The 22,869-nt window shown below is 41.2% G+C and overlaps 1 protein-coding gene and 2 long non-coding RNA genes across 3 annotated transcripts in view; 1 reads left to right on the plus strand and 2 right to left on the minus strand.

The window, feature by feature from the left end:
* pcca (propionyl-CoA carboxylase subunit alpha) overlaps window positions 1–5,485 on the minus strand; it is a 37,859-nt gene extending 32,374 nt beyond the window's left edge. Inside the window, exons 1-6 of the mRNA XM_056394903.1 lie at window positions 5,373–5,485; window positions 3,811–3,922; window positions 1,707–1,784; window positions 1,430–1,477; window positions 1,162–1,230; window positions 628–741 (exon numbers count right to left, since the gene is read on the minus strand). Of these exons, the coding sequence (XP_056250878.1) occupies window positions 628–741; window positions 1,162–1,230; window positions 1,430–1,477; window positions 1,707–1,784; window positions 3,811–3,864 (363 nt within the window). The 5' untranslated portion in view covers window positions 3,865–3,922; window positions 5,373–5,485. The remainder of the gene's footprint in view (window positions 1–627; window positions 742–1,161; window positions 1,231–1,429; window positions 1,478–1,706; window positions 1,785–3,810; window positions 3,923–5,372) is intronic.
* Window positions 5,486–5,803: 318 nt separating this feature from the next.
* LOC130181119 (uncharacterized) lies at window positions 5,804–7,196 on the plus strand. The gene is made up of 2 exons (XR_008829526.1): window positions 5,804–5,988; window positions 6,263–7,196. It is a non-coding gene; the product is annotated as an uncharacterized LOC130181119 (long non-coding RNA).
* A 420-nt stretch (window positions 7,197–7,616) lies between these two features.
* LOC130181117 (uncharacterized) lies at window positions 7,617–14,778 on the minus strand. The gene is made up of 2 exons (XR_008829524.1): window positions 12,152–14,778; window positions 7,617–12,032 (listed from the first exon to the last, which is right to left on the minus strand). It is a non-coding gene; the product is annotated as an uncharacterized LOC130181117 (long non-coding RNA).
* Between the last annotated feature and the right edge of the window lie 8,091 nt (window positions 14,779–22,869).

Genomic DNA, 22,869 nt, shown 5'->3' on the forward strand with positions numbered 1-22,869 from the left:
AGAAATATAATAAATCCAGAAATTTCCACACAGCTGCACTGCATGTACAATGACGCAGTTAATGTTCCATCATCCTCTGGGGGTAGTATATGAATACTGATAAGGTCCAGTTGATTATGATTTTGTATCAAGAGGAAAAGATCTGAGTGAGAGGGTCCATTGTTGGAGCTTCAGTCACAGAGATGCTTAATCTGTGTTTCCATAGTAACAGAGACTGAAGTGACTGTCGACTGTATTTAGACCTCTGGGAAAACTGGGTCAATATGTGATATGTAAGAAGAACAGAGGAGCAGCAGTCACCTCAGGTGACTGAGGATGTGATCATTCACAACAAGAGTTGTCCACAGTTACATACATACAGAGGGATGTTATAGTAGAGCTGCAGTGATAAACCCTCAAAATCCACATTTGACAGTTCAGGTGCAGAGACCAGAGACTCAGGTCTACAGAGATGTGGATCAGTGATGTGGTCAGATGAGTTGTCCTTCACCATGTTCTCAACAAGTGAGAGAGACTTGGAGAATCTGTGATGAGGAGCAGTGAAGCTATTCTGTAGACACGTGGAGGAACAACACGTGAGTACGACTCTCTCCCTTAATCTGTCACTGTCTGTGTGTTAATACTTACAGCTTGTGCTCCAGTTGCTCTGATGGCATCCATGATGGCATCCATGTTCAGGTAGCTCTTACTGGTGGGGGCGGGGCCAACACACACTGCCTCATCAGCCATCTTTGCATGGACCTACATACACACATACACCAGGAAGTTAAGTCCAGTCTGTGTTACATTTACATTAGATAATGGAATTCTAGTAGTAACATGTAACACTCCTCACTCCATGCTCCACCTGTGGAGCCCTGTTCTGCTCCCTGCTCTGGGAGACCTGCATGCCTGGTATTCACTCAGTAGGAAAAGAACCAGGTATAGCTGAGAGGCTGATGCACTGATGTCACTGTGGTATCAGCATTTCAGGGTTGGGGTTGGTGACGGTGTGGCAGCATCGGTGAGGTTTAGACCAGGTGTTTTTGTTTAAACAGTTTTCAGCAAATAAACTAAAATACCCTTTGTCCCTCTCCTACTTCTCCAGGTATAAAAGGAGAAGATGTTTCCTGGGAGACACAGATCAGTTTCAACAGTTTATGAATACAGATGGTGACTCACAGCACTGGAGTCCACATCACTGTGAACAGCTACAGTCTGGATGCCCATCTTCTTACACGTCTTGATCACCTGATGGAGAAACGTGACATTAACTCTGCAGTCAGTGATAATTACTGCACTGTGAATAGTTTAGATGCTGGAGGCTGTGTTAAGATTTAAATGTACTGTTAATAAAAATAAATATGGGTGAAGTTAGTGTCAGTAATGATAATGACGTGGTGTGAGGTGAAGCTGCAGGTATGAGTTTAATTTACACTACATATCTTACTCTGCAAGCAATCTCTCCTCTGTTGGCAATGAGGATCTTATCAAAGGCCTGTGGAGGGAAACAGAAACAGATTAGCAGGTTTATCACTGACACAACAAGGATGTTCTTTACTCTGAGAAGAATAACAGATCAGTTTCAACAGTATGGGTAAACTCAGGAGAAGGCATTTTGTATCAGACATCGCACTCCATTAAAGTCAAACATGAATCACATCTTTTTCTGTAATGATTTTCTTCAGTGTGAACATCAGTGGTTACAGAGGGAGAGCTGTGTTTACCTTTTCACTGGGGTTGTAGATGGTGGAGTAGTGAACTCTGCTGTGCACTGCACAACATCTGGGATGGAGTGAGGCATACTGCAAGCAAACACACACACACTGTATCAAGCAGCTGTATAATTTCCTTTGGTTATTATTATACTGCTGTCAGTGGTCTTTGAGGGTCCAGGATAAATTCAGATTTAACTGATTCTGATTATCACCTCCTGTTTTCATTTCAAATCAAACAACCTTTATGATCAGCAGGTTCACACTGACATGAGTTTATTGGTTAAATGTAAAATAAATAATCATACAGTCTCAGTATGTGGTCTTTGTTGTTGTTGGGGAATTCAACAACCATCATAAATGGACATCACATTATTTAAACTGTGTGTTGTGCAGCTCATTCATCAACTTAATGACAACAGACTGCAGCTGTATGATGCACTGCACAATGAAGTATGTTGACTTCACTGGTAGTCACTATTAATTTAACAGCAGAACTGTGGTTACACATGTTTCACCAGTTACTACAAACGAAACCTCAGAACAATCACTTTAGATAGAGAGGATAATCTGTTCAGTGTTTTCTATTTATTTCTGATCAATATGAAAATCTATCAGCAGATTATTGGCACGTCCTCCAGGTGTGTACTTAGATGTGCTCATCAAAGAGAGCATCAGTTAAGCAACATAAAAACTGTTGATTAATTGATTTTCAAACCAATCAGAACTAAATGGAAACCAGTGGCTACCTGGACCAGCATCAAAAAATAAAATCTAAAAAGAGGCAACCGCTTGAGAAGACTGCACCACAGATCAGTGTGCAGCTGTGACGAAGACAGACACATCATATGGTGCAAAACCGTCAAGGAAATAATCAACTTTTATTCAAACAGAAGCAAATGACAACAACAAGCAGTTTTCAAACCATTGTAGTCTCCTCATTCATTCAGAATATAGGAGTAACATACAGAAACAGTCTGTCTTGGAGCATTCAGCCTCAGTGTCAGGATGAACCAGGTGACCACTGAACAGTCCAGTGTTAGGACCCTCAGTCAACACAGTGATGTGTCTCCATGAATACGTGACAGTAAGCTGACGCTGTCTACATAGAAAACAGATAGAACTGTTACTGCTTCAGTTTCTTTTGTTGTTCTTCAACATATTGCTGTGTCATGTGTCAAATCTCACTGACATGAACATCGATTTCACTTCTGAAACTGATGTGAAGGTGCTGTAGAGAAATCAGAGTTGTAATGAAGACCTGAGACCAGATAACCATCAGGGCCAAGCAGGAAACAGGGGTCCCAAACGCTCTGGCCTTGTGTCATAATCTACATGGTATGTTCTCCCGATTGTGTGTGTGTTTTTTTTTTAACCAATGTACAACAAAAAGGTGGCCCACAGATCATTTTTTCTAAGCCCACCAGTGGGCTAATGTGGACAAGCAAGCAAGTTCTGAGTCTGGTCCTCAGTGACCCAGTGATGTTTTCTAAAGCCAAGATAAACACAGTAACTTTAAACAGGATTTAGTGAATCCATGGAGGATCATATGGTGGCCCTGAGAGATCAACGCACTGCAACTTAAGAAAACATGCGAATGCCCTGCATTCGGTAAAAATCTTCATCAATTTGACAACACATGCGCTGAAAACAATCATAACGCATGAAAATAAACAAATGTTTTTCAAACAAAGGCGTTTCCACGCCTTTGTCGGCTGGAAACACTTTCGTTATGTTGTAGGACTGAATTTGCAGAGCGTTTGTGTATTTGCATCCGTTGAGCTCTCGGGCCACAAGTAGACATTAACCAGATATGACACAGATTAACCAATATCTCTGTGTGGAGGACAGTTTAATCAAAGCTACACCTGAGATGACGTCAAGGCACACCTCACGCACGCTCTCTGGCCAAGGAAAGACACGCGCTGATATTAGCAGGTCAGATTTTAGACATCAATCTTTAACCAGGTGTTTTTCTCTGCTCGTGTCCTGCAAGGAGACCCCGTGTCCGTCTGCACCGTTCTGCTCGTCTGTACCGGCTGGGACAATATACTCGTGCTGTTTAATTGGTACCTGAAGGATACCTAGCTCTCTGCAGAGTCTATGCTCGGCTCACCTTTACCGCGAACAGCAGCCTGGTCAGAGACGGAGAGAGACTGTGCGACGCCATGTTGCCCCACTGTGACGGTCAAACACCACGACGTGATGACGTTTAGTTTTACGGAGACCTGAGTGGTGAAGAAAGAGGCGTCAACTCCATTTGTTTTTTTCCTCTCAACTTTATTGAAAAGCTCTATTCATCACATTTACAAAATATTAAAAACTGAAGTGCCGTTTAAAATCTTCTGTAGAAGAAAACGTGAAAACATGTTATTACACAGTCAAGAGGATTCACTGAGTTAACGAGCAGTGTGTATAGATCGATCATATGTCTTTAAGAACCAGGTCCAAAGATATACTGTACAGGTCCTGGAATCCTGCTTGAGTCCGACTTAAGGTGCGTGAGTCTGACTTCGGCTGACTGCGCCTGTTTACATTAGACTTTTGACACATGAAATTAAATCTTAGTAATGTTTTCTGAAAACATGGAGGGTGATGGGTTAATTTGTGTGGAGGGAAAGGTCATACATGGAATTCCTGCTAGAGCAACTCTTCAATTTAATTTCTTTCTGTTTTTATTGAGAACCATATACTTCCAAATACTTGAGGATAAAAAACAAGGGCCACCATGTCAGGAGGTGAAAAGAGAAGACATGTAAGGAATAAAAAATATGACCTATAAGATCATTACTTCTTTTACAGTAACAAATTCTGATCTAAACTGGTTTACAGCTTTCTTCTGGAAATGAAAATTGTAATGTTGGTGTCCATATGTAAAAAAAAAAAAAAAAAAAAAAAAAAGCCGTCAGAAAGAGGTCAAATAAATAGCTTCCCCTTAGATAGAGATAACCATAGAAGAGCAGGGGTGGACAGTAACTAAGTACATTTACTTGGGGTATTTTTACATGAGTAATATTCTTGTTGGAAACTCTTCACTTTAACTCCACTACGCTTAAAAGCCAAATAGGCCTATTGTAAGCTGCTCTTGGCTCCACATTAGTATGAAGTACTCTTACTTTGAAGCGGCTTTTAGTCGGTTGAATGAACGTTCTACTATTAAAGAAAATGTGATAGACCATACACTGTGTTCATCACAGGAGAAAAACCAATCACAGCCAACTCCTCCATTGTCAGTCATGTTTGAACCTGTCAGTGTCCTCCTAACCATGGCGACGTTAGATAAAGACGAGGCAGATTTTTCACCAGAGAACATGGTCTGATCTGAAGTCCACGTTTGAAGGTTTAAAGAAAGATTAATTTAGTTTGAAATGTTTGCTGTGTTTACCACAACCAGACGTCATCATTGACAAAACAAACAAAACAAACGAAAACAATGATTCCTTTTGTTGATTCAGTTGTTTTTATGTCCAGTCTTTGTATCATATTCTACAAGCTTTTATTCTCCAGATTCTAGTCAGTTCAGTCAGTAGGTAAATTAAGAGTCATTGGATTCTTTAAATGTGGGACAATACAACAATATGTTGACATAAAATATTTTACTTTTGAACACTCAAGTATTTTAAAATCAAGTACTCCAGTACTTCAACTGCAGTAAAAAAACTTAACTGAACAACTTACCCTTGTACTGGAGTCCTATTTGACTAATGTCCCCCGCTGTAAAAGAGGATCTTAAATTCTTGGAATAAAACGTAGAACACGTGTGTCAGCGAAACCTTCAGCCAATCAGGATAAAGTGCCCTCGTCACAGAGATGATTCCCAGTCGGTGAAGCCGTTGGAGAGCAACTGCAGCCGCATCGGAAAAAATGAAGGCTCGCCCATGTCATGTGACATGGTGATACGGCGCAGCGCCGGCGAAAGTCGAACGCAGCTTTTTGTGGCGCTGCACAGTGCTGACTTGACGTGATGCATGCTGTACTTAACACATTGCATGCTAGTTGAATTTTTTTTTTTTTTTTAACATTCCACATAACTAACAGGACACTCAACACTCAAAACAAATAGTTAAAAGTAGCTACGTAGGTTTTGATAACAAGAAAATAACTAAGTAGGGGAGACCGGGGATGGTTGTAACAAAGGGATAGTTGTAACAGCATCACTTTCACCAATAAGGGATAACATAAGAGTCATGTGATCAATTTCATGTATATCCACTTCCTCCCTGATCTTGCATGTGAATTTGGATGGCTGTGAGAGGAAGTGTGCAGATTTTACAGTCAAAACATCAATTTTCAGGTAAGAAAGTAATTTTTGGGACCAAGTCTATATTTTGATTAGTACTGATGCTGTTGAAGTTTGAATTAGGTAACTTGTATCGGGTAAGAGAGTAGGTTCTTACGTAAAATGTGAGTCATTTCATCCATGCTAATTTCAAACCACCATGCTGATACAGCTAGGTAAACATTGGCTGACAGGGGTGGGGATAGTTGTAACACCATATAAGAAAATGTTACAACCATCCCCATAATCACAATTCACATATTTTCTCTATCCTACTCCTTTTTTTCAGTATGCCAAGACAGTGGGTGAGGAAAACAAATAGGGGTGTGCCTGCACATGTACTTAAAGTTGCATCAGATGAAGTGAGGCAGGGAAAAGCAGTGAGGTCAGTCACCAAAGACTACTCCATCTGCCATGTGAACAAGGTTCAAGAAAGCTGCCCAGTGTGGGCTATCACAGCAGTCAAAAAGTCTTCAATGCACAGTAGTCCCTCTACTGTAAGACCATTTCCCAAAGCAGGGCCAAGAAAGACCACTGGTACGACAAGGAGAAAGTCAGACATCTACACAGATACAAGCAGGCCTTGGAGGAAGAAGAAAAGAGTAGTAAGAAGAATGTGAAAATGGCCATATTTGGAAAGAGGAAACGCAAACAAAATAATGCAGAGAGAAAGACAGCCAAAAAGAGATCCAAGAAGAACAAGGATAAGGGTGAGGACACCCCAGATGAAGATGATTTTTGAATTGTGTGCATGGAGCCCTTTGGAAATTCCAAACCCAAAGAAAAGTGGATCAGATGTGTAAATTGCAAGTTCTGGGCCCATGAAAACTGCACCCCTGGAAAACCCACATACATCTGTCACCACTGTGACTCTGATCACTCTGATTAGATGGATAACACACACAGATACACACACTCAAGTTCATGTTTTATCATTTAAGACAGACACAGTATGCATGTTTGTTGTTTTACTAATTGTCAAACGTCTTCCTGTAATTTTACATGGATTATGAGCTACTTCTGACCTCCTGCTGAAGGTTTCCATTTGTATGTGTAACATTCATCGGTATTATCAGGATATGTTCTTTAAAAAAGCTCTTTTAATGTTAACACTGACACTGTTCTTCATTTAGCCATCAGTGATGAGTTATTTTTGTTCTTAGTGAAGCACAGGAAGATGCTTTAGTGTTGGCACATGCACAATAAACTTATATAGATGCATATTTTGTGGTGTAGTCTCAGTTTTTAGTTCTTCAATCTTGCTGTTACAATTTACCCCAGGTTGTGTTACAACATACCCTGGTAGTGGGGTAGGTTGTAACAATGGCACTCCTTGCATTTGAAATCAAATAATGAATTCTGTGATATAGTTGGAGAAGTTAAAAACATTGCTATTTGTAGTAGACAAATGAGGGTACTTTGTATCAAAATCTGAGTACCCTACCGCAAACATTCTGCAAGTTATAGGAGCTGAGTCAAAAAGTGTTACAACCATCCCCGGTCTCCCCTATATATATATATAAGGCACTAGTAGTATGTTAAATAAAATGAAATGAAACAATAAAGTAAATAAATAAACAAATGAAAAATGCCAGGGTGAAGATAAATAAATAGAAAAAGACTTAAATGAAAACATTAAAAGGTATTGTTATTAATATACAATTTATTTTGTCAAATTTACATTTATGCATGTAAAACGTTGCAAAAAATATAATGAGATTGATAAGAATCGTTCTGTATTGATCTTTAAGAAACCAAAAAAATTGATTTTCAAATAGAATCTAAAGCTACAAGTAATATTGTCCAGGATAAATTTATATCTTGCCACAGTTTACGGGTATGTATACACTTCCAGAACAGCTGGACTACAGTCCCAGTATGACAACCACAGAAGGCACAGCTTATGTCAATATCATTTCTGTATTTAACAAAAAGAGATCTCACTGGATAACATCGGTGAATGATTTTAAATGAAACCTCCTTCACCTTATTGACCAAAAATAATTTTCATGGGAGTCCCTAAATGTTTTTCCAGCATAAATTCTTAACACGACTGTTCCAAAAAGCTTTACTAGTTGAATAAGAAACGATATCACACTGAAATAAAGCACAGATCTGGTGATTGTTCTTACGAACAGGTTGGTTAAAGCACACTTTTCCAATTGGTGAGACAGCTACATCAGTACAAGGAACATCAAGAGCAGAAACTGATGTACAAGCCTTAAATATACACCAGATGGAATAGCAAGACAATGTTATTATTAAAGGAATCCTTGAAAAATAGAGTTGTGTTTTTTTTAAAGTATATCTCTATTATTCCATATATAGTAGTGGTGCTGTGAAAAATTATATATATATATATATATATATATATATATATATATATATATATATAAATAATAGACCATGCAAGCAGCGCTTGTTTGTTGAAGTTAGAAAGGCAAACAGGAAGTTTTTCAATGTTGCAAACCAATAGAAATGTTAAACCACCAATTTCAGAAATTATATGATTGTCAATATAATTCCATATTGAGTTTAATTTTTTTAAAGAATTGCTTGACCCAATTAATCTTAAAAAAAGGTGTTGTTCAAGGTATTGAAGTCCAGAAAATTGAAACCCCCGCTCTCATATGATGGCTGATTTTTGCGTTTTATATTTATTTTTCCATTAAAATTTGAAAAGTAGCCGGTCTATGTCTTTGCCTGTCACGTGACAGGACCCCCCCCCCAACAGGTGCCTTCAGGTGCCTCAGGATTGTCCAGATGCTCCCAATGAGAGTCCCAAGTGAGGGAGGCATCCAGAATGAAGCTGCGCAGAACCCACGAGCATTCCTCTGGGCCATAACCCTACAATCCACCAAGAACCGGAACCCCTGGCCCCAGTGGCGGACATCCAAAATCCGCCGAACAGTGAAGGCAGGGTGATCGTCGATGATGCAGGTGGGTTGGAGGGGGATCAGCTGGAGGGAACAAAGGGCTGGAAGAGACAGACTTAAGCAGTGACATATGGAAGGTTGGTTGGATATTCAGAGAAGAAGGCAGCTTTAACTTTACAGCAGTGGGATTAATGATCTTGTCCACTTCAAAGGGTCCAATGTATCGGGCCAACTTACAGGACTCCACCTAAAGGGGTAAGTCACGGGAGGAAAGCCATACCTTCTGACCGGGTCGGAAATTGGGCACAGGGAAGGGCAGTCAGCCAGGCGTTGGTTCCAAGCAGCAGAATGGAGAAGAGCAGAGCGGACCTCCCTCCAAATCCGACGACACCTTTGGATGTTAGCCTGGACTGATGGGACCGCCACACTGGACTGAGAAAAGAGGTGGCTGAGCCTAGAGAGGCCATGAAGGGGGACATACCTGTGGAGGATGGGCAGAGGGCACAGAAGACTTGTTGGGCGGTGATGTGAGGCCTTGCTGTGCGCACAGACGGAGCAGGCTGCCATGAAGGCATGGGTCTCACAGGTCATGGATGGCCACCAGAACCGCTGTTTAATGAAGGCGAGGGTGCAGTGGAAGCCCGAATGGCAGGGGATCTTAGAAGAATTACCCCATTGTAGGACTTGAGACCTAACTGAATCAGGCACAAAACAGACAGTTAGGAGGGCCATTACCTGGGTCTGGATACGAGCGCTGTGCCTCCCGGACGCAGGTCTCAATCTCCCATGCAGATGCGGCCACCTCACAAGAAGGGGGGAGAATAGTTTCTGGCTCAGAGCTGGATTTCGCTGGAGCAGACTGATGGGATAGGGCATCAGGTTTGGTGTTTTGTGAACCAGGACGGTGGTTGAGGGTGAATAACCTTCCAAGGAACGAAGTCCACCATGCCTGGTGGGAGTTAAGGCGTTTGGCAGAATGGAGGTAAGAGAGGTTTTTATGGTCGGTCCAAACTACAAATAGCCACTCAGCCCCTTCAAGCCAGAACCACTGCCAACAGCTCACGGTTTCCCACATCATAATACTCCACAGGGGAAAGGTGCCAGGAGAAGAAAGCACAGGTGTGCAGCTTGTGATCCTTAGACCACCATGGAGAGAGGACAGCCCCACATCAGAGTCAGGCATCCGCCTCCACAATAAACTGCAAAGAGGGATCTGGGTGAGTCAGTACTGGAGCACTAGTGAATAGCTGTTTCAAAGTGTCAAGTCAAGACAATTTTTATTCGTATAGTGCCAATTCACAACAAATGTTATCTCAAGGCACTTTCCAAATAGAGCAGGTCTAGACTTTTTCAGAGACCCTACGATTCCCACCAAGAGCAAGCACTAGGCGACACTGGCAAGGAAAACCTTCCTTTTAAGAGGCAGAAACCTTGAGCAGAACCGTACTCAGGGTGGGCGGTCATCTGCCTCGATTTTAGCAGGTTTAGCAGCAAGTGTTACACAGGGTCATGGGGACAGTAGGTGGTTTGCATTTGAAGATCCAGACTTTACAGCTCTGGAGGTGGGAGGACCTGCAGAGAGTAATAGGGAGGAGAGAGAAGGAGGAAACAGTTAGAATGATGCAGTCTAATCAAAAAGTTTACAGTGACCTCGTCGGCAGAACAACCTGGACTATATTATACTCAGTTTACTGATTTATTGAGACTGAGGCCCAACTGCTGGTGGTAGGATGGCAACAGGTACAAAGCCTGAGTTTGTAAAAGAATAGGAAGCTAACTGAAAGTTAAGGCATAATAATATATTTTAAGTTTAGATTTGAAAGTCTGAATGGTCTGATATCAGACTGACTCTGTTGGTAAAAGCTGAGCCTACATCTAATTAACTCGAATTAACCGTCTGTAGAAATAGGCAATTACTAAGAACCGCTGCAACTCTTTCCATGAAGTGGGTTTGGACCACTCTGCCACTGCCTGAACTTTTGCTGGCTCCGTCTTCACCTGTCCCTGTTCTATAATGAAACCCAGAAAACTCACAAAAGTTATGTGGAATTCACATTTTTCAGCCTTCACAAACAGTTTATTTTCCAGAAGATGAAAGAGCACTAACTTGACATATTGAGTGTGTTCTTCCAGATTCCAGGAGAAGATGAGTATGTCATCCAGATATACAAATATCAAGTGGTTCAGCATTTCACAGAGGACATCATTGACCATGGCTTGAAAAACTGCAGGGGTGCTGATGAGGCCAAAGGGCTAAAGGCAGTTTTCCACTCATCTCCTTCTCGGATTCATCCCTCGCTGCTAACTCATATTTAATATTCTCAGGTGACCCAAGAACAAACAGGGACCTTTTTGTTCTTGGGTGACCTGCTTCATCCCACCCACTCACTGCTGCCAGGATCCTAAAGTCAACTGCAAACTTTGCAACTGATCTGGAGCCCTGACGGAGAGAGGAGTCAGTCAGCTGCTACCTGAACAGGATGGTCAAAAACTATCACTACAAATAGGACACTGCCCTTCCCATCAAGCTGTGGCCCACTGAGAAGCTTTATCAGTAATTAACCCCACAATAAAGGCTATATGTGACTTATCTGAGAAGTAGGTTGTAGGTTGCTGCTGAAACACGAGAGAGCACTGGAGAAGGAACCGCTCACACACCCCCATATCCCCAGAGTAGCGTTCAGGGATCGGAACGAAAGGCTCATGGGCTAGTGGGGGTGGAGTGGTCTGCTCCAGGTGCAATGTGGGGAGTGATGTTGGAATGTCAACTGGTGAAGCTGCTGTGGCAGAAGAGGCTATGAGGTGGGCGTTGAGCTGGTCCATTTGGCTGCTGAGTTGAGTGTAACTGGAGGAGAGGGCTCGCAGATTCTCTACTACTTCACAGAGAACTTTATCATGTTGCCCTGGGAGGTTAAAGCTTGGCAGAGTGAATTTATGTCTGCTGGGTCCATTGTAGCCAGATTGTTATGTTAGGGCTCTTGTTTTGGACTCAGAAGCAGACACAGACACAGTTGGTATTTGTAGAGAGTATGTTGGATTTATTGCGATAAAGATGAAGTGGTGATGGGGCTGGTGAAGGCAGGGGCAGGCGGGTGGGCAGGCAGTTGAGCAGGATGGAATGGCTGGGGGAATGAGCTGAAGCGGCGTCAGTCGATGGTTTGACAAGATACTGGTACTGGAATCCTGGGGCACAGGGAAAAACGAAAGCAAAAGCACAATTGGGAAAAAACACAAGTTTCTCTTGTCACTAAAAGTCACTAAACTGAATGGCTGAGAGTTTACCACTGAACAGCCAGAACTACCTGGCGATGAGTGGCAGGAGAGCCAGGGTTCCTATACTGCTGGGTAGATGACATGATCGCAGTCAGGTGTAGAGGTGAACCAGGTGCCAGATGAGGTAGGCGCACCCACGACAAACACACATAGACATACAGGAGGGGGGAAGGAGACACATACGAAAAAAGAGAACACAGGAAAAAATGGAGTCACAGCCAGAGCCGTGACACCCTTAGCTTTAAGCCTGTACATAATGTCACGTTCCCTGTGAGAGTCCAGGGGTTGGGGAAAGCTAAATGAAATAGTAAAGCGGGCCAAACAGAGCAGATACAGGGAAACAGATTCAGCAAATAATAAGGAATTCTATTCACACACAAAAGAAAACTACAACAAAAATACAGTCAGTAGAGCACTGGGTAGCACAAACTAACAATAAAAGAGAATTAGGATAATCCAACTTACAATAACCAAATAAAAACGGAGACTATCAATAGTAGAACGATCACTACAGCTCCACGCAGCTCTCTGACACCAGCACACAAACACAACACCATGGCATAACACCCCCCCCCCCATAAGACCACTGATACCCACTGATTGGAATAGTAAACCACCACCGCATTAATAATGACGGTCAGTTTTGTGGAAAACAATCATGTGACACAACATTACCTGCGAGACAGTATCTGCCACTACGTTCTCACCTCCCCTCTTGAGCCTGATCTCAGCGTATCAGCCACTGGTTGTGATTGTACATCTAGGTAAGGAAAACAAGAGGGTTATGTATCACAATAACTGAAAAGAGCTGCACCCAACACACACAGGAAATGCTGCAGAGCAAGCTGCATAGCCAGGGTCTCCTTCTCTATGATGAAGTAGTTTAACTGATGTTGCTTAAATTTGGCAGAGATGTAACAGAGGTGTACACCCCCATTACCCTCCTGCAGCAGCACAGCACTGGCCTCAGAGGTGCTGGCATCAACTTCCAGCTGAAACGGCAGAGAGAAGTTAGGAGCAGCCAACACTGGAGCACTGCAGATTTAGCAGCTTAAAAACTATGCTGACACTTGTCAGTCCACACAAATGGGACAGCAGGACTACACAAGTTTGCAATGGGTGCCACTACCACTGAAAAACACTGATAATACCCAGCCATGTCCAAGAAACGCCTTAGTTCGTGTCTAGTGGTGAGGGCCGGATAGGAGAGCACAGCTGCCACCTTGGCCTCGACTGTTCAAACCTGCCCATGACCAGCCTGCTTCCCAGGTAAGTGACTGTAGCTTTTCCAAACTCACACTTTGAAAGGTTAAGGGTCAGCAATGCGTAAGCAAATTACTGGAACACTATCCTCAAGCTGGCAACAAGCTGGAATACACTACCACATCGTTGAGGTACACCTTTCACTGGGGCACATCCCTTAACACTACATGCATATGGCGCTGGAGAGTGCCTGGTGCATTCTTCATGCCAAGTGCATTACATTGTACAGCATGAAATGGTCAGGAGTAACAAAAGCAGAGATGCCCGGTGCCCTAGGAGTCAGGGGAACCTGCCAGTAAGCTTTCAATAAGTAAAGCTTGGTGATAAACACTGCAGGAACAATCCTGTCAATGCAGTCCTCCAAGCCACAACTCCCAACAAATTTCCAGTTGACGTCGGGTCCATCCATTGACAGAGAGAGCATGACACAACTCCTTTGTACCTGCCTAAAAGGAGGAAATTATCACATTAATGATAGGCTTTTAATATCATAATATAAGTACACTACCAGTCAAAAGTTTTGTTACATCCCAATTTTTCTAGTTTTCTTTTTTTTTTTTTTTTTTAAATTGAAGTAGATTAAGTCCAGCAAATAACTTTAAATGTTACAAAGGTAAACAGTAAACTGCCAAAGGTACAAAACAAAATTCCAACAGGTGTCACAACTTGTAAACACCGCAGAACAGAATGTACACCCTTAATAGCATTATTTGTACATAGGTTTTGGGTCATGTTTTATAGCATCAACACCTTACCAACTGTTCTGTCATCCTTTGTTAAATGCCTTTTTCTCACCATTATACAGTACTACTTCCTGCAGTTCAATATTGTACAAATAATGCTACTGAGATGTATCTGTTCCAGCACTCTCTTTATATAGACAGAGGCTTTTTGTAAGTAATTTATACGAGTTGGGACACCTGTAGAATTTTTGCATCAACTTTCAAAGCTTAATTCCACTGCGGCAAAATAGCTTAAAGTTGTTAACTCACTTAAGTTTACATTATTTCTCAGTTTAGGTGACCTAAACTTTGTTTTAATCTTTGGCAGTTTACTACTTACCTTTGTACCAATTAAAGTTATTCCCTGGACTTGAGCTACCTAAATTTCACTAAAAACTAAAAAATGGGGTTGTTCTAAAACTTTTGACTAGTAGTGTATTCTTCATTAGATAAAGGAAATGGGTTATAACACCTACTGAATATTGAAGGACCACCAGAATTTTAAAATCACATCACACTATGAGAATTTAATATTAGATTACTGACATACTGTCTATGGTGGCTAATAGTCCTGAGCTGCTGTCTAAATTCTGAAAATGAACCTTATTCATCATATTACACCATTTAATAAGATTCTTTTATCCATTCCATTATCTTTTATCCACTGAAATGACCTCTTACCTTAAAAAGATGAAGCAAAACCTCTGCTGTTGAGTGGCCCGTGAATTGAGATCCATAATAGTGGTAGACAAAATGGGTGCCGGTCACATCAGTGGTCCAGTACCTCAGATGGAGGTCCAGCTGCTTTTTCTTTGTTGTTTTATTCATGCTCTCATCAAACATAACGATGTACAGTTTCTCACTAACTTTGACTGACAGCTTTCTCTTGATGAATGATGCAATGCAATATTTAGGCAGTTTTTTCCTTACCACAGGGAAACGCCTTTGCAATGGCCGAATCTACAACATCGTGGCAAAGACACGATGTACGTCGTCATTCGACTTGAATGAATGGTGCCTACTCATTGTGTGAAGTATTCACAACACCTCAGACCTCCGTGTCTCACTTGACACCATGCTGCTTGATGACAATGTCTGTTGAGCAGTCACTAATGAGTTGAAGTGGGAGTGCTAAATGCTGGCATTCGCATACCGGTCGTTTCACATGCAGCGTAGCGCCTGTCCTTGTCAGATTTGATGTGGGATTCAACTGCTTTTATCCCCATGGTCCCTAAATTGAATGTTTTCTGGCATAGCTGTGACCTTCCTTCATGAGGGTCTTAAACTACTCCAGTCATTTTTCATCAAATTTGCACTTTCCCATTTTCGCGCGTAGTGATGAACAGCTTTACCAACATAAACATCTACATTATAGAACTAGGACCTACTTAACACTACTGTAAATGCTGTAAAGTTGATGTTGGAACTGCAAACATATAGACCGTTGTTTTATGCCAAACTATCAGGTAAGCGCTGCCTAGCTTGTCGGCATAACCACACCTTAAACATAAATGTGTGCGTGTTAGCAAAGCGACAACAGTGTGGAACAAGTGACATGAAACTTCAGGTTTTTACCAGTCTTAAACACACCATCTGCAAATTTAATACTTACATCAAATTTATGGTAAATACAAGACAAATCAATAGGCATACCTTATTTTCCTTTATTTTAATTCCAGACTTTTTAAGACCGCGGAAACCCTGTAAAACCATTTTCAGGTAATTTATATCCTTTCTCATTTTCTCCCTTTTCTCCATAGGACATCGATAGGTGCACTGCTTCATCAGAACTGCATCGATGTCATGTTGCAACACGCTAGTTCGAATGAAAATACAGTCTGATAAAATATGTATCCCCCTGCAACTTTGGCGAAGGAAGAAGAACCTTTACAATATTAACCTCAATTACTCTTTATCGTTTGAAGTATTTACAAAAGAAAACACTTGATGATTGGACATAACATGTTTAGTATAGAGATGTGTATTACAAATTTTGAAATCATAACAACGATTATGACTGTAATCATCTGTTCCGAGGAGGGGCGATCATTTACATTTATTTGTCATTCACCATGTACAATGCTGTATTCAGTCTAATTTTCAATTCGAGTCCAGTGAACGTAACTAAGATGCACAATGCTAAAATGACCGGCATTATACAATACAATACATATACAATAATTTTGCTGTAAACAATCGTTCAAATCCCCCATAGCAGGACTCAATCTCAGACTCACGTAAAACAGGCACCAGGGAAATACTTTTATTCACATCAAATGCTGCGGTGGAAGCAGTTGGCAATGCTAGCAGAAGTGACTGAACTTGACTGCAACTCTAACTGGCGCAACCTATCAGCTGTCTAGGTCTCCAGCCTCTTCAACTCAAGCTCCCTCCGGAGCTGGAACTCAACTGGGCGTCTAACCGTCTAATCTAGGAGATGACTCCGCAGAAAACAGGACAAATTGTGGCAGTGTGACAGGCTTCTAGTCTGCCGTACCACTTGCTACACCGGAGTATGAATGGCAGGCTCCCCAGGAGAAACCGGATAAACATCCTGAGCAACCAGCTGAGGATGCTGCCACCATACCCCCTGCCACCGAACCAGGAGGAAACTGTAAGTTCCAAACCCCCTTATTTACTAAGCTCTTTAAAAAATCTTAGTAAGGGCACTAGGTATGGTAGGCAGGTAGGTAGGCTTGGTATGCCACCAGACCAAACAAAAGCTGAAACCATGGCTACCACTTAGCCCAACCCAACTTGGAGTTCACACTCACACACACACGCACGCATGCAACAAACAGATGTCACTTGCAACCTTGCCACCACAAACTTCCAAAGGTCCTGCTTAACCAAAACTTCACAAATATGCTCTACACTCGCTGAGTGTGCCAATTTTGAGACAACTTGAAAGGCTAAACTCAGCGGCTGGAGCCCTGAAATGCCAATGCCTGACAGGGAGTTGGATCCCTGCCCAGAATAACTCAGAAAATGAAAAAGGCAAAGTAATAAACAAGTGCCCGATGGATGGACTGGGAACACCCCGGCTGGACACTCACCTGTCTAACTGAGGAAGCTGTGTGTGATCAACAAATGAGCCAAGCAAAACATACTCAGACACCAACACTCACTGACCAGTCACTGGAAAACACAAGCCCTGAACCATACCCAATCGTTCTGTTTTGATCCCGGACGAGCCCCCAATTGTTACGTTCCCCGTGAGAGTCCATGTGTTGGGAAAAGGTAACAATAAATTAAATAGTAAACCGGGCCAAACATTACAGATACAAGGAAACAGATTCAGCAAATAATAAGGAATATTATTAACACTCAAAAGAAAACTACAACCAAAAACCGACTGGGTTACACACTGGGTAACACAAACTAACAGAGAATCAGGATAATCCAACTAACAATGACCAAACAAAAAGGGAGACTATCAATAGTAGAACGATCACTCCGGCTCCACGCAGCAGTTTCACATTTTGTATGAAGTATGGGTATGACAAGAGAAGGGGAATAAAGAAATACAGATATGGATAGCTTTGTGGTCTGTTAATGGAGTGGTCAAAATTTGTGATGTATTTTTCTTCTGGACACCAGCCAGTAAGCAATTCTAGATTGAAAAGATCTTGTACTCTTAGACCATGTAAAGACTCGTTCTCGTTTTAGTCTGAAAATCTTCTCTCCAAATATCTATTGAATTTAATCTCTGCATGAAAAGCTTCAAATAAGCACTTACAGTAGGTTGCTATTTTGCCTTGATGGCCATCTGACTATCACATTATCGAAAGCAATAATAAAGTCACCACCGATTAAAAAGAAGGCATTAGGAAACTTGTCTAACCACAGTAATAACTTTTGCTCTGTAGTGTCAATCAAATCTTCTGATTTAGTGTTATAGCCATAGATATTAGTGGCAATTATAATAACTTTGTAAAATTCAATTGACATATATAGTGACCTTTTACATCAACATCTGAGTGTAGTATGTTACCTGTAAAGCTGTTGTTCAATGTGCCCTCATCTGCTGACCTATATGAGAGCCAGATTTTGTTACCCCATTGTGACCTCCAGAAATTAACCTCACAAGCTGTCTCTTGGAAAAAATAGAAATCTCCTTTTATAATACTTTGCAAACAAGAATAAGGCTTTGCACTTCCCATTGTCCCTCAAAACCCTGGCATTAAGAGAAAAAAAGATAAAGACAACTAGAACTATGAATAGCAAGACAATAAATTGCAGGTAGTTCTCCACAAACGGAAGTGGTCGTTAAGCCTCTTTAGTATAAACTACATGATAACATGATACAAAAAAATGTATTTGGCTTACAATGCAGCTAGAGAAGAGTGAAATGCCCATATCCCTCATTTCACTTCCATGGTGTGGAAAAAGGACTGAAATTAAGAAATCTCAGTAACGTATGCAACATTTTTAAAGCCAAATAAAATTGTCTTTTCAAAAGAAAGAAAAACAATAATTGTGCTCCGTTCCTGAACTTGCATTTCTAAACTGGAGAAAACGCCAGTTGACTCAAATCAACTAAAAGAGTCAGGTAAAGTAAAAGTGCATTGGTCTGTTGGCATAACTCAAATGCACACTAAAACATAAGTGCATTCAGTGTAGGAACAAATAAAACACTAGAAAATTCCAGGGAAATTTTGAGTGCCACGGGGGCTACTGCCAGATTTATTTCCAGTGTTCAAAAGTCACCCTGATCATATTCTGGTTTTGAGAAATGTCTTGATATAAAAGACTCTCATATAAAACAATTTCACATCCTTTCATCATGTATTATGTGGGAAATATCTCATATTCTGTGTTGTTTTTTTTAATAAAACAAGAGGCAACATGTCTTCAAACTGGCATTTAAAGGGTTAAAATCCTGAAAACTAATAAACATTTGGTAGGTTTGAGCAGAACTGAAGTGGTTTAAGAGATGTATGCAAAAAAAGCAGAAAAAAATATTGATATATGATGATTTTATAGCATTTTCTTTGTGTGTCCTTTTTTGGACGTGAGGAACCCAAGAGGGTACAAAATGTGTTACCAGTGTATAATAGACCAGTAACAGTAACTGACATTAGATTTTAAAAATATGTCAAAAAAGACTATTTCTTGCAGAAATCCATACCTTCAGCTGTAACACAGCCAAAATGATCAGCAAATCAAAAAAGAAAAGTGAATAAAATGTCCAAAAAAGGACAGAGGGACCCCTGAGCCATGACCCATGAACCGCTATTTAAATGACCACTATTATGTTTTTTCTGTGCTAAATTTAACATTACTGGGGAGGAGAGCAACGCGACTAGAAGTGACAGTGAGAGAGGGCTAGTAGCTTCTCCTCTCATCTGTCTCAGCGGAGACCGTCACAACTTCATTCACTCTTTTAACAAAACAAAAAAAAAACCAACGAGGGAAGTAGTAAATGGACTTACATATTTAAGACGTAACTAAATGTCATTTAAGACCTAACATGCGGCTAATGTTAAGCTACCGGAGCTTGGAGAGTTGGTTATCTGGTTGCTAGGCACGCACACACGCACACAGGTCAGGAGCTGCCGTTGCCATGGCAATGTGAAAATCTTCTACATGGCTTCAAACAATTGCAAATTATGAGAAAACCGTTACTTCTTTTCAAAAACCGAAAACACCGTGACAGACACTGAAGCCAGAAGTTTCTTACAGTCTCTATTTTATTCAGATATCCCTTAAAATGAGTGACTAAGCTCAGTGCGAAGACAGAGTGAGATTCTTTTGAAAAAAAAAGACGATTACATTAGGTGTCAATGAGAGTGAGACAGGTATTGCTGCCGGACTCGGCACCCCTGTTTAAATTTTGTGCAGACCCTGCCTGTCAAAGTTACATTTTATGAATCCCAACAAATATGTCTACATTTTGAGAGAGAATTATTTGTCTCCTTTTTATGGGTTGGCCGTGAGCTCGAGTTAAAAATAAAAATAAAGGTTATTTTTTTACTGCTTCACGCACTCTAGCCAACTGTCGCTTTCACTCTAATTTTGAAGAAAAAGTGATTTGCACTCCTCCTTTGAGTGCTCATAGTTTGAAAAGTTTACATGTTATGTAAAAACAGTTCCTGTCTTTTTGAGAGCAGAGGTTTTCCTCCGTTTTATAGTTTGAATCACATTTCTACGTGCAGGTATGAGAGAGCTGGGTGACTCAGAAAAAAGGTGAAATTTTGTAGAAAAAAGGTGAAATTTTGTGGGTTTCTAAAGAAAATTCCAATGCATTCCTAATGCATTATTTATTCCCAGTATTTTGGGAATAACTTTGGGAAAAATTGGAATTTTAACACCAAAAGTCATAGCACCTCTTTCGGGATCAAGACGCATGTTTTGATGTATATATTACCGGGGTTTTCTCAAAGCTGTTTTGGCGGAAGAATAATAAACCCGAAAGAGAATATTAATAGATGCCTCTCAGCTATTCTAGCTGTAGAGGAGTGCCTCGGAGCTGAGCACCCGTGGCACTAATTAAAGCTGCAAGTAGCGTTGAGCAGGCCCTCGCACTCCTGTGCAACTCAGGGGGGCTTGCGGCGCGCCATTTGAAGCGTCGCACATCGTAACGACTGCCGGACACCGCACTCATGGGTTAAGACAGACTGTGTGGTAGCAGAAAAGATTTAAAAGATTTTATATGCATACTCAAGTTTGACCACAAGGTGGAGCTAGAGACGACATAATGAGCACACTTGAGGCTCTGTATCACAAACAGAAAGGTTGAGGCAGTTTGGACAATTTGTGTTGAAATGAGAGCGAGTTGATTTTTAATGGCGAAGGATTGAAATTCGCCACGCCATCAGGGGCGGGTCCTACAGCGAAAACTCAATAGCTTCGTAACTTTAACATCTCAAAGGTCTTGAGATGAGGCTGACCACAGATCATCTCAATGAATTCCCTAGGAGGAGTTCTGTTTGGTTGAAGGTATGGGCGCAAGAGGCTTTTTTGTAAGTCTTGGCATGTGCCTATCGATTTTCATGCATGTAGGTTAAACCAAGGGTATAGGAAAGGCCTTCTTGAAATTTTCAAGGTGGCGCTGTTGAGCCATTTTGCCATGTGTGAGACCCATACCAGATGTAAATTTTCACCAGGCCTGACGCGTATACAAAGTTTCATGACTTTTTGAATATGGGAAAGGCCTCAAAAAGGAGATTTACTTTATGGAAGGAAAATAATAAGAAACGGTACAATTTCAATAGGGTCCTTGCACCCTTTGGTGTCTGGGCCCTAAAAAATAAGTGGCTTGTGTTTTCAAATACCTGATAAGCAAGAACTAATTATTTTCTGTAAGCATTTATTATTTTGTAGCTTCATCACGCTTTCTGGATTATGAAGTTGGAGGGAGAATTTCTCTGTTATCAATAAAGCTGTGTCCTCCCACTAAGAAAGCCACCTTTCCCTCTTCTGAGCTGCTTCTGCCATCGTCTATAGCTTTTTATGATTTTCCCTGTCGATTTTGCAGGCAATTATCATGCAGGTACCTTGAGATTTTAAATGCCGCCCAGACCGCTGCTCTGTGCACCCGAGATGAGAACTGGATAATAATGCTTCTGGGCTCATTTGCATTCTTTGCGCCAAGGCGGTGGACTGTATCAATCACTTTTGGTAGGCGCTTCTTATCCTCTGGTAAAATAGTGTGGCATATAATTTAATCACTTCCTTTGCTATTGGCTCTCTATCTCTCTATCTTCCCTGGTATGCCATTGAGCCAATAATCATGTCAGGGGATGGACCCTCAGGTTGTTGTGAGTGTCTGGTCTTTCAGGTTGTTGTGAGGGTCTGTGAGATTTTTTTGTATTGCTCTTTGAAAACTTGACTTTTACTCACCATGAAGTGATGTCTCAGAAACTTACCAAACTGTAATGTTCTGGTCTTCAAAGTATTTATTATAATAATTGTTAAAAAAATCTAACCCGCTGCTGTTTCAATTTGTGACAGAGTCCTTCACATTAAAAGTCTGACAGGTGAAATACTGCCTGACTCAAAGGTACCATAGGCCATCAGGTGTAAACAGGTCTCTTATGGGTCATCCTGAATTTGGAGATGCATATTAAAGACCGGGGTCAGTCACAAACATGTTTTTGGATCTGAGCAGCAAATATCCAGTTCACACCTGATGTTATCTGATCATAAATCCCAGCACCAAGTCATGGATTCATTTAGACAGTAGTCAGTAGTTAATTATGTGTCTAGAGGCCTATAATCACCTGAACAGTTGGTGCTACAGTACATGACAAATGAAATCTTATCCCATTGACCAACATGTTCTTAATCAGTGTGGCTGAAAGTTCCAGGAAAGAAAAACTACTGGTAAGTAGCCATTGAGTTCGTTGTTGTTTTTTAAACTAGTAATTCCAAGACTCACAGACTGGATAGGATTCCTCTCAGCTGGACTCTGCTAAGATTTAACTCACACTGAATTCAGTCCAGTTCCTTTTAAACCTCATGGGTTTTTTTTAAGTATCGTGATAACGACTTAGGATGGGGAAATGTCTTATTGTAATGGTTTGCTATGGCAGACACTTTTTGTTAGTTTTGTTTTGGAGTTTTTGCACTTCCTGTTTTATTTTGTAATTGGTTTCCATGTGTCAGTGTTTTTGCTTCCTGTCTTGGTCCTGTGTCTGTGATTGTCTGCCCCGCCCTAATGTGTTTCACCTGTGTTCAATCACCCTTGCCTCCCTTGTCTATACAGTCCTTGTGCTTCCCTTTGTCTGTGTTGGTTCGTCTGTTTAGTTCAGGGTTTG

This window comes from Seriola aureovittata, chromosome 14 (assembly GCF_021018895.1).
Source record: "Seriola aureovittata isolate HTS-2021-v1 ecotype China chromosome 14, ASM2101889v1, whole genome shotgun sequence".
NCBI lineage: Eukaryota > Metazoa > Chordata > Actinopteri > Carangiformes > Carangidae > Seriola > Seriola aureovittata.